At 39.8% G+C, this 12,517-nt stretch overlaps 1 protein-coding gene across 1 annotated transcript in view; it reads right to left on the bottom strand.

Annotated features, from left to right (window-relative positions):
• The window catches only part of LOC120065101 (A disintegrin and metalloproteinase with thrombospondin motifs 9-like), a 63,996-nt gene that overhangs the window by 18,916 nt on the left and 32,563 nt on the right, over positions 1 to 12,517 (bottom strand). Inside the window, exon 26 of the mRNA XM_039015822.1 lies at positions 4,874 to 5,041. Within this exon, the coding sequence (XP_038871750.1) occupies positions 4,874 to 5,041 (168 nt within the window). The remainder of the gene's footprint in view (positions 1 to 4,873; positions 5,042 to 12,517) is intronic.

Below are 12,517 nucleotides of genomic sequence, written 5' to 3'. Positions count from 1 at the left end.
CGGCTCCTCTGTGTTAATAAAGAGCAGATTTCAACCCTCTGTGAAGATGGAGAGAGAGGGAGAGAGGAGAGGGAGTGGGGGGGGGGGGGGGGGGTTCTCTCCACTAGACAGTCAAGTTTGAACCCCTGCCTTGAGGACATTGCATTTTGAATGTATAATGTCTTGCTGATTTAACCCAGTTTTTTATCTTAAAAATGTAAGAAATGTAAAACATTTAATCAATTTAATCTACAGCTGCACACAACAGAAATACATCTGGAGGAAAATCCCAACATGTAAGTAGAAAGAATGATATTGGTTAGTGGGTACACTCTTAGAAAAAAAGGTGCTATCTAGAACCAAAAAGTTTTCTCCGGCTGTCCCCATAGGAGAACCCTTTAAAGAACCCCGTTTAGTTCCAGGTAGAACCATTTTGGTTCCAGGTAAAACCATTTTAGGTGTCATGTAGAACCCTTTCTAGAGAGGATTCTACATGGAACTCAAAAGAGTTCTAACTGGAACCAAAAAGGGCTCTACCTGAAACCAAAAGGGGTTCTCCTATGGGGACAGCCGCAGAACCCCTTTGGAACCATTTTCTCTAAGAATGTAATGTTCACTACTACCTTGTTTTCCTCATGTTTGTGCATGTTCAGCATGCCTATCTAGGTCTTTTAAAAATACTGTATTAGAAACATAAAATTACATTAATAATGCAAGTCTAATCATGTTTATATGTTTAATGTGTATGTTTATCGTCTTAAAAGAAAAAGATCCACTTTCAATACTGTTAATCCTGATACTGTTTGTACTTACATTTGAATTGGTTTTGTGCACAAACATTAATGGCTAACAGTGTATTTTCCTAAGGGAGCTTTTATGTGGTAAAGGCACATGAAGACCATTATTACACATGCCTTAATTGCTTATAAAGTGTCTTAATTGATTATAAAGTGCATTTATTGGTGTGTTTTTGAGTGAGTATTTGTGTGTGAGTTTGTCTATCTGTTAATGTGTATATTATTGTGTGTGAGAGAGTTTGTCTATCTGTTAATGTGTATATTATTGTGTGTGTGTGTGTGTGTGTGTGTGAGTTTGTCTATCTGTTAATGTGTATATTATTGTGTGTGTGTGAGTTTGTCTATCTGTTATGTGTATATTATTGTGTGCGTGTGCGTGTGTGTGAGTTTGTCTATCTGTTAATGTGTATATTATTGTGTGTGAGAGAGTTTGTCTATCTGTTAATGTGTATATTATTGTGTGTGAGAGAGTTTGTCTATCTGTTAATGTGTATATTATTGTGTGTGTGTGTGTGTGTGAGTTTGTCTATCTGTTAATGTGTATATTATTGTGTGTGTGAGAGAGTTTGTCTATCTGTTAATGTGTATATTATTGTGTGTGTGTGTGTGTGAGTTTGTCTATCTGTTATGTGTATATTATTGTGTGTGTGTGTGAGTTTGTTTATCTGTTAACGTGTATATTGTTGTGTGTGTGTGTGAGTTTGTCTATCTGTTAATGTGTATATTATTGTGTGTGTGTGTGAGTTTGTCTATCTGTTAATGTGTATATTATTGTGTGCGTGTATGTTTGTCTATCTGTTAATGTGTATATTATTGTGTGTGTGTGTGTGTGTGAGTTTGTCTATCTGTTATGTGTATATTATTGTGTGTGTGTGTGTTTGTCTATCTGTTCATGTGTATATTATTGTGTGTGTGTGTGTGAGTTTGTCTATCTGTTATGTGTATATTATTGTGTGTGTGTGTGTTTGTCTATCTGTTAATGTGTATATTATTGTGTGTGTGTATGTTTGTCTATCTGTTAATGTGTATATTATTGTGTGTGTGTGTGTGTGTGTGAGTTTGTCTATCTGTTATGTGTATATTATTGTGTGTGTGTGTGAGTTTGTTTATCTGTTAACGTGTATATTGTTGTGTGTGTGTGTGTGAGTTTGTCTATCTGTTAATGTGTATATTATTGTGTGTGTGTGTGTGTACATGTTATTACCACCCAATCGACTGTACATGCTCTTAAAGGTTAGAGGACTGTGTGTGTGTGTGTGTGTGTGGATCAGTAAACACATCCAGATGTCCATACCCTCCCGAGGCTCACAGAGCGAGAGGTGAGAAATCACCTTGTTAAATTAGTTGCATGTTAACCATTAAAAGCCCCAAGCATCCCATCTCTTTATGCTACCTATCCTCTCTATATTTCAACAATGTGTATTAATTTAATTCTCAAAACAAGAAAAACTAAATGTGATTACTGGATTTATTTTATATTAGGTTCACCTGCTTGAAGAAGGAATATTTCCAGTCTGAAATGCCATAATTGTAGTATTTAAAGGTAGACTCAGCTAAATGACGTTGCCACAAGCAGCACCGGAGATATTGAGATGAGCGAGATGCAACACTTCACTCTCACACAGTCACACACAGTATCTGGACAAGTGCATGGGTTCGCTTCACGCTGTTCACAGCGTGGTAGCCAGGGCACCAAAACAGGGGAGAAGTTTAGCCTCATGCATCAACGCTCTTAGTTGTTGTGGAAATGTACCCACAAAGGTGTTTACTTTCTGCATCTACATCATATCGCTGAGTCTATCTTTAAGACTATATTTCGATTGACTAATCATTTCTTGAACATCATATTTCATAATCACGTTCAAAATAAAGCTGATTGTTTATGAAGGAACTACTCACTAAGGCTTAAAGGCTAATACCACTCAATAACAGTCAAAATACAGAATGTGTCACAGTATGATGCGTTTTGCATGACACTTTCTGTATTTTGAAAGTTCTATATCTTCAAAAGTTGATTGCTTACATGTAAAACATTTTGGGACTATCAACAGTGGACTAAGACAGTGTTTGAGCGGTGTTGTCCTTGAACAAGTGGGTACATGTGTAGGATGTCAGTTGTTAACATGTGGAGTGTTTAAAAAAAAAAACATTTGCCAATTTTTTATGTCATTTTGTGTGTGCATTTTTTACATTTTGTAAAATGGTCCATGGCTACCATAGAGTGTCTGTTAAATAATGATGGTACAGTACATTCAGTGAAATCAGCTGTTACCTGGTTATATTAATATGATTGTCAGGTAGATGTATGCAATAGAGCTGTTTGAGATAGACAACAAGTCCTCTGAGGTATGGAGGGCAGATGTGTATCTCTTCTGGGCCCCTGATCAGTGGAGAGAGAGGAAGAGAAAGAGACAGAGAGGAATAGAGGGGGAAAGAGCACCAGGCTCTCCAGCTGGGGAGGTGCATGTTGGGAATGTGTCTGGCCTGCTGTGGTAAGTGGATTGTCTCTCTGGCCAACCTGGACTCAGGGGTAGCCATAACATAGAAAACGAAAATCCGTGACTAGTATTTTTGATTGTTTTAAATTGAACCTTTATTTAACTAGGCAAGTCAGTTATGGCCTCCCGGGTGGCGCAGTGGTCTAGGGCACTGCATCACAGTGCTAGCTGCGCCACCAGAGTCTCTGGGTTCGCGCCCAGGCTGGGCTGGGTTCGCGCCCAGGCTCTGTCGCAGCCGGCCGCAACCGGGAGGTCCGTGGGGCGACGCACAATTGGCATAGCGTCGTCCGGGTTAGGGAGGGGAGGGTTAGGGAGGGATATCCTTGTCTCAGTATGTAAAATGTAATAAAATGTATGCACTCTACTGTAAGTCACTCTGGATAAGAGCGTCTGCTAAATGACTAAAAATGTAAATGTAAAATGTAAAAATGTAAGAACAAATTCTTATTTACAATGACGGCCTAGGAACAGTGGTTAACTGCCTTGTTCAGGGGCAGAACAACACATTTGTTGATGATTTGTTTCATTTGGTATAGTATGTATTATTTTGTGGATGTAAAATAAATAAATAAAAGCTAGGTGGCTAACGTTAGCTAGGCTAGGGGTTAGAGGTTAAGGTTAGGGTTTGGGCAAGGGTTAGGTAACATGCAAAGTCGCTAAAAAGTTGTTGCAAAGTAGCTAAAAAGTAGTAAGCAGTTGCAAAGTTGCTAATTTGCTAAAATGCAAAAGTATTCCGTGATGAGATTCGAACATGCAACCTTTGTGTTGCTAGACGGTCGTGTTATATGTCGACCCATCCACCCCGACCAACCACACTCCTTTTGTTTTTGCATTAAGTAACCTTCTGTCTTCTGTCTTTGGGCTCCCGGGTGACGTGCATCTCAGTGCTAGAGGCGTCACTACAGACCCTGGTTAGATTCTAGGCTGTATCACAACCGGCCGTGATTGGTATGCCCATAGGCGCACAATTGGCCCAGCGTCATCCCGGGTTAGGATTTGGCCGTGGTAGGCCATCATTGTAAATAAGAATTTGTTCTTAACTGACTTGCCTAGTTAAATAAAGATTAAATAAATAAAATAATGTAACCATACCAAATGTAACATATCATACTAATTTGAGTGTCATGGATTTTCATTTTCTATGTTACTTCTAGTCTATGAGACCAGATTGCTCTGGCTGGGTAGAGGAAGAGGAGCCTCTGACACATGTTTCCAATTGGGGAGGTATAGGATAGGAGGGCGGGCGGGAGGGAAGGAGCGTGGCTGGCTAAAGTCTACCTCAGCCAAGCCCAGATGAAAGTGGAGGCATGGCTATCCCTCCCTCCCACTGCCCCAGATAGCAGCCCAGTGTGGGATCCTCTCAAACCGCCAGAGTGATGAGCTACAACCCAGAAGACAGGCCACATTTTTAGGTGCCACAGAACACATATTACTGAACAGTCATGCATGTTAGAAAAAATGCCAACTCAGACACATACCTCACAGTGCACCAGTGAATCAGAAAGTTAATGAGCATTAAAAGGAAAAATAATGAGTGCTGAACTGGGAGCATGATTGGTAGTGGTAGCATGTAGTGTTTATTTCAGGTTTAAAGAGTACCTCTCCCCAGCTCCCTGTCTTCCATTTGGGGCAGCGGCGCCCCCGGCAGCTCCTCTCCTTGCTGGGTTGGGTCAGGTGTTTACAGTTGTCCTCTGGAACAGGTCGACCGGATCGGGTCACACAGCTCACCTTACGGTTCTTCGATCCTTTACCACATGCGGCAGAGCACTGCAACAGGAGGTCAAGAGCAGGTCAAATGTAATAAATTGTTTATAGATAGGGGGTGTACGGAGATCAAATACCAGAACAATGTAAAATACTAGATGACAGATGAGTATAGTATAGAACACTTTTATCATTCACTTGAATAGTTTTTCAGTCTACTTCTTCTTGAGAACAAGATCACATGTACAGGGCTTCAGAGTACACAACAGGTTAGTGACATTTTTATTAGCAAATACGGTATGTAACATGAGGTGGGACATAAGATCATGTGAATAGGTTTGAAACATACATTTAGCACGTTGACAAGACTTAAGATATTAATGCACTGCCATTTACACACAAAACAATCTCTACAGTATAGCATTTTAGATTTTAGTGAATGCAAGCTGAGCGTACAGAAATGTGCGACGGAAGCGGAGGCCCCTCTGTTAAACGGATGAAGTCCACCGAAGGTAGAGTCATGAGAGCCAAGCAGCACACAGTCACCAGCCACGTTCACATCCAGGTTCATTGAGCTGGCCCAGGTCTAACTCTATCTGACAGGCAGGCACCCCACACACCAGCACCCCCCAGCACAGTCAGGCACTCCCAGGCCTGTGAGTTCAGTGGGGCTGTTGGGTTGGGGTTGGGTAATCAAAGCGTCTCAGAGTGTGAGGACAGATAGGATGCGACAGGCCCTGGGTTGAACGAGTGCGTAGCCCAGCATGACGGCACTGCGCTGCCCAGCGAGGGATCGCGCCGGACAGGAACCCACAATGACCTTTCACCTCATTTAGGAGAGGGAGGGCGGGGCTAAATGTCACCAGAGCCCATAGGACAACGAATGGCTCAATAAGGAGGAAGTTACCCCCCCGGAAATGACTGTAGAGATGTGAGCGCCTTGTGAATGGATATACATCATAGGCATTTCATTTTATATTAACAAATTAAAACAAAAGCACAAAATGACAAGGAATGACAAATATAATGTTACTAAAGTCATTTAATTTAAGGGATTGATACTGTTTTACATGTTTAACCACAGACACCAATTTCATATAATAAACTTGATTGAAATGAAACCTTCATTCGAATGTTAGTTTATTCCATTAACAAATCGAAAATGAAGCCAAAACACCAACAATGTGTGATTACTTGCTGTATTTTTTTGCTCTAATGAATTTCAATACACATAAGAGAGAACATTTAAATGAGTACTGTACTGTATGTGTTTTTTTTACATTTAGGCAATCTGACTTAGTCGCCCAGATGTTCCCCACATGCATACATCTGGTTAGAGGCTGTTATTGGGGCCCAGCAGTGTGAGAGTCTGTCACCAGTTACAGTTAGCCCTCCTTTATAATAACCACTTGAGGCCAGATATCAGTCTGCATGAGAACTTGAGGCTGCGTTTACACAGGCAGTGCAATTCTAATATTTTGCCCCATTATTGGTAAAACAGCTGATCTGATTGGTCAGAAGACCAATTCATGGAACAAAGATCAGAATTGGGCTGCCTGTGTAAGTAAACACACCCTCAGAGCGTGCAGCACACTTCTACTTTTAAGGTGCAGTTATTGTCCATCTATTATGGTGTTTTAGTTACCATAAAAAATGTGATACTATTGATTCACCCCTTTGCCTATGAGCAGACGTTACAGTGGTGTTTGGAATTTGGAGTGAGGTAGACATGAAGAGTACACACACAGGCTATGATCATGGTCATGGAGGGCCATTTAGGAGAAATAGCATTTTACAAAGGTTTAAATCATTTAATAAAATGCATTTACAATGAGGGGCAGGCAGCCAGACTGCTGCTTTTTAAAAGTCAGACCATTCCTCAAAGTTTGATATACTCTTTAAATGAGCTTTCCAGCCATATTGCTCTGCACCAATAACGTTCTATTACCTTGGGAATCATTACAACACTGGGGAAGTAAATCACCAACCAGTTCTCTATATCCACAAATTCTGTGGGTATGCACTAGACACCTTCCTTTCATGTACTTAGCTAGTGTGCGTGTTCCATGCTGGAATTTACCCTACAACCTACCACGTGCACACCATTTAATAAACTAGACTCTATATTTTAGCATACTCCGAGTGAAATTTATACTTTCATGTCAATGTAAACTGTAATCATCACAAAACTACCTTTAATCTACAACACTATTCCAACTATCACACTATTTTCAACTATCACGCATTCAGACACAATTTTATTGTATCATTAGATCAGATGCTTTTATTACAGTGTCAAATAAAACAGTGGCCTCTGACAGACCACTACTTGTGCCTAAAATACACCACATTCCGATGCCTGTGTTCCGTCCTGGAATTCTAAAGAACCCAGGCGACAGGGCCTTTCGGGCCCCCACAGACAACAGGGCTTTCCCGGCTTTTTTTCCTGGGATCACAGCCCTTTCCCAGAAGCCCATCCATGCTGATTAGATGTACAGGGAAGGGGCCCCTCCCAGATCAAACGTGACCCTTGACCCCCAATGCACTCCTGTATTGTCTTTCTGACGGGCTCTCATTTGAGTCACTGTCACTGGCCCCCCGCCATCGGAACAATGTCATCAACCCGCCAGTGAAAAGGGGCAAGGGGGGGACTGGCGAGAGGCGGATGAGGGGGCGACGTAGTTAAAGAGAACGTGTCGTCAGGCGCACAAAAAAACATGTCAGCCATTAGGAATGAGCATAGTAAATGGGAGTCCTTCTAGCCAGTGTTACAGAGAATAAAGATTTACCTTGGTACGAAAGGCATTGAACTCTGGCAGAGACAGAAAAATCATAATTGCTCAAAGAGATCACTGGGTCCCTGATCTCATAAGACAACAGAGATATTGCTCAGTGATTTGTACATTTTCATTCACTGAAAACGCCCCTTTCAAAACACCAGTTAGAGAGCTCAAGTAATGCTCTCTGCAGAGATAACTTGCAGAGAATTTCCTATCTAATCCATAGTTGATTTGGTTAACTATATGGCCCACTTCCACTTCCATATTCCTGCTGTAATTAGTGTAAAGCCAAAACCGGTAATCTAAAGGTAATCTTCTTAATTAAAGCACAGACATGTTGATGAGATTTTTAACAGGACTACAAGGTTGCCTGTGGTAGTATAAGTGAATGTGTTCACTTCACTGTTAGTGGTTCTTCATGGCAATTATCTCATTCAATAAAACTATTTTTAACAAAGTGTTCCAGAGTGTAGGTATCAGTTTTCTCCCTCAGGACTAGTCCTACTGTAACTAAGATAAGGTCAGGAGTGCAGATGTCTTGTCTCTCTTCTCTCATATGACCTCCATTTTTCACTTCCGATATCCATACAATAAAACATGCTTCTGCACGCTAAATCAACTAGCTAGAGGATTGACTAGCATCAACTAGCTAGAGGATTGACTAGCAAGGAAACAAGTATAAATGGATGTTTTGGAACTTAGTTTGAGAATAAGCACTTGTTCGTGATGGTTCGTGAATCGTGAACATTATATTTTACGGTAAATACTATAAATGAAAGAAACATTGGTTTTTAATAGTATCTCTACTTCACTTTAATAGTTACCTTTCTGTGAGCGAACAAATTCAGCAAGTTCAAATAAAATTAAATATTGACATGACATTATAATGAAGTAGAAATAAATACAGATAATTACATAAATATGCACAAATGTCCTTGAAACCCAGACTAATACTGCCATATGGAATGAGAGGCATAGAGTATTTTATTTCAAGAGCCTGTTCATATCATCAAACACATTGTAAATGCATCATGCCGTACTGCTAAAATATGCACCCTAAACTCCAACAAGGAGCCAAGCTGTAATTTGTGGCTCTAGATAAAAAAATACAACTGTGTTTTATTCTACACATCAAATGATCGACAATTCCACATTGCAATGAGACTTAATGCGTGTGGAGTTGTTTCAAGTAGGGTAAAAAGTTACACACTCTTATTGGATTCGTCATAATCAACTCAAACCTTATGCTACCTTGTCAATACTCATATGGAGACTGTTAGAAATGATAGTTATCTTTAGTGAACAAGGTGTGGTGAGAAATACACTCACTTCCTGCTTGAGAGCTGTGTTAACAGGCCCTTAAAATAAGGTGTGATGTCTGCAACTTATGCACACACATTAATTACCAGGAGGTTACAGTTAGCCTTAGGAATGACTGGGTGGGCTCCAGGCAGAGGTTGCGCCTAACCACAGGTCCAAGATCAGTTTTCAAAACATAGACCCTGGATCTGTGCTTAGGGCCAACATCCTTGGATGGCCTTAACATCATGATGAATGAGAATGAAAATGCAGCCCTCCAGCAGAAGATAAAGGCGGGTGGGGTTAATAGAGAATGAGGTAGACACATATGACTGGCTCAGAGGATGAGCTCCAGGTATATAGAACACTATAAACTCTCCCTGTGCTCGCAGGTACTGACTGTGTGTTCACAATGCTAGGACAAGTGGCATTCTCTTTCAGCTACAACAAAAATAGGTTTGTTGGTGAATAAATGGAACACACTTCAAAAGTTATCTTTACCTTTAAAAAAAAACTATAACACATTTTCACCTAACATAACTACTTTTTTTTTTTTTTTTACATAATCAATAATCAACTCATCATGAAAAAAAAGCAAAAAAATGATTATGAAAAACGACTCAAAACAACAGGTGTTTACATACATATCTATGTCACAATAGACCGTTTGTGACTAAGTTATTTTTGTTATTTTTTTATGTTTACATCTCATTTCTCCCTTGTTTTGCAAAAGCACCATTGTAAGTATCATAAGTTAATGGCTAGTTGAGTTGTGTTTGTTCTAAGTGAGGTATGGTTGAGCATAGCATATTTTCACATGTGTATTGAGCACTGGTGAACACACCAAAATAAACTATTTACAAAGCGAATATATAGACATATCTAACAAGACATAACTACACTCATATCAAGCACCTTCTGAGCGGTGGGCCTTGGACCTACTGGTTGGGCTGGGTGCTTATGTCTGTGCTAGTAAAAAGGAGGGAATCTGGGTCAGGACTTCAAGCTGTGGTAAAATGACTATTACCTTGAAGAATCACATAATATATCAAATAACATGGCTATCACCTTATTCTACAGTCCTATTTCAGCTGGTGTTTACCTGTTCTTTACTGAGAAACCCTATTGTTTCTTTAAGAATTTGGCATAATTGGTAACTAGCCGGCCCATACATGACTAAAAAGTAATTATTAGTTCATTACCATGTAACTACCATTTTACGACGTAATTTCTGAGTAAATAACAGTGGACTGTAAAATAAGGCAGAAACATAAGATAATTAGTAACTTCTCTATAATTAATAAGGAGCAATCTGCCATTGCTACATCAGTTTTTTTTAACTTTTAAATATGTAAGCTTGTTTCACCCCTTTGTTGGTGAACAATGTAATTGTAAACAAAACACTGTATTAAAACATGATTAAAACATGGATGGTCAGTCCATGCATCCATAGATCTGTCTATGACTTTGACAGTGATTACATTTCTCCAGCCCCATCCCTCAGCTGTTTACTGAAACAGTGGTGGGCTGGTGCTTTGTTATTGTTTGAACTGCAGATTGCCCCTTTAAGACCAATTGAATTCTTACAGTTATGATGGTCAATAAAGCTTTAGCATCAGAATGATATATATAGTGCCTTCGGAAAGTATTCAGACCCCTAAACTTTTTCCATATCTGTTAGGTTACAGCTTTTTAATTATTTATTATTAAATTGTTTTTTTCCCCTCATCAAATCGACACACAATACCCCATAATGACAAAGCAAAAACAGGTTTTTAGAAATGTTTGCTAATTTATAAAAAGGTGAACCTTCACCACTAGTCTGAGGTCCTAAGCGCTCTGGAGCAGGTTTTCATCAAGGATCTCTCTGTTCTTTGCTCTGTTCATCTTTGCCTTGATCCTGACTAGTCTCCCAGTCCCTGCCACTGAAAACTGAAAAACATTCCCACACATGATGCTGCCACCACCATGCTTCACTGTAGGGATGGTGCCAGGTTTCCTCCAGACGTGACGCTAGACATTCAGGCTAAAGAGTTCAATCTTGGTCAATCTGTCATGTGCCTTTTACTGTGGAGTGGCTTCCATCTGGCCATTCTACCATAAAGCGCCTGATTGGTGGAGTGCTGCAGAGATGGTTGTCCTTCTGGAAGGTTCTCCCATCTCCACAAAAGAACTCTAGAGCGCTGTCAGAGTGACCATCGGGTTCTTGGTCACCTCCCTGACCAAGGCACTTCTCGCCCCGATTGATCAGTTTAGCCGAGCGGCCAGCTCTAGGAAGAATTTTGGTGGTTCCAAACTTCTTCAATTTAAGAATGATGGAGGCCACTGTGTTCTTGGGGACCTTCAATGCTGCAGAAATATTTTGGTACCCTTCCCCATATCTGTGCCTCGACACAATACTGTCTCAGAGCTCTACGGAAAATTCCATCGACCTCATGGCTTGGTTTTTGCTCTGACATGCACTTTCAACTGTGAGACTTTATATAGACAGTTCCAAGTCATGTCCAATCAATTGAATTTACCACAGGTGGTCTGCAATCAAGTTGTATAAACATGTTAAGGATGATCAATGAAAACAGGATGCACCTGAGCTCAATTTCAAGTCTCATTACAAAGGGTTTGAGTACTTATGTAAATAAGGTCTTTCAGTTTTTTTATATTTAATATATTTGAAAAAAAATCTAAAAACCTGTTTTCGCTTTGTCATTATTGGGTATTGTATGTAGATTGCTGAGGATTAAAAAAAAATTGTTTTGAATAAGGCTGTAACGTAACAAAATGTGGAAAAAGTCAGAGGGTCTGAATACTTTCCGAAGGCACTGTATATCTCTAGAGTACAAAAAAAATTATATAGTCCCAATGGGGTTGGTGCATTCACTTGGACTCTTTCCAGGTTATTTTCTTTGCCACGTGTAAAAACTATGAATAGCACCAACACTTGAGTATACTGTATCTCCATTATTTGGGTGTTTACAAAAAAAAACAAGGCATCTTAAATTCCTGACATACAGAAACATTCATCAATATTTGCATATGAACAACGATTGACTGTGTGCGAATACAAAGAGGTAAGACAGAAACTTTGGAGGTTAATGCTACTGTATATACAAAGGAAACCAAGAAGAAAATCTCTTAAGTAATAAATTATATTTTAAAACAATATCTTACAAACTAGCTTTGATTCTGAAATACCAACTGATCCTGAATTTTGAACACTGACTAAGACTGATAACAGAGAAAGTGTTCTTATGGTCACAGCTGAAGCTTTTCATATGTTGTACTTTTTGGTGTGTTGTGTGTATTGTGTGTTTATTTTTTCTCTTAAGTGCAACAGAAATCAATTCCCATCTGTCTCTAGAAGCATGACCAGTCTCAGGCACCAAGGGAAAGGGTAAAGGTGAGGTGGAGGTGAAAAATGGAGTTTCCAGCATGTAAGTCTACAGAACCATCCTTCTCCCTC

Source organism: Salvelinus namaycush, chromosome 20, assembly GCF_016432855.1.
Source record: "Salvelinus namaycush isolate Seneca chromosome 20, SaNama_1.0, whole genome shotgun sequence".
In the NCBI taxonomy this organism is placed as follows: Eukaryota; Metazoa; Chordata; class Actinopteri; order Salmoniformes; family Salmonidae; genus Salvelinus; species Salvelinus namaycush.
The sequence above is the reverse complement of the archived record's forward strand: the minus strand, read 5'-3'. Positions and strand labels throughout refer to the sequence as shown.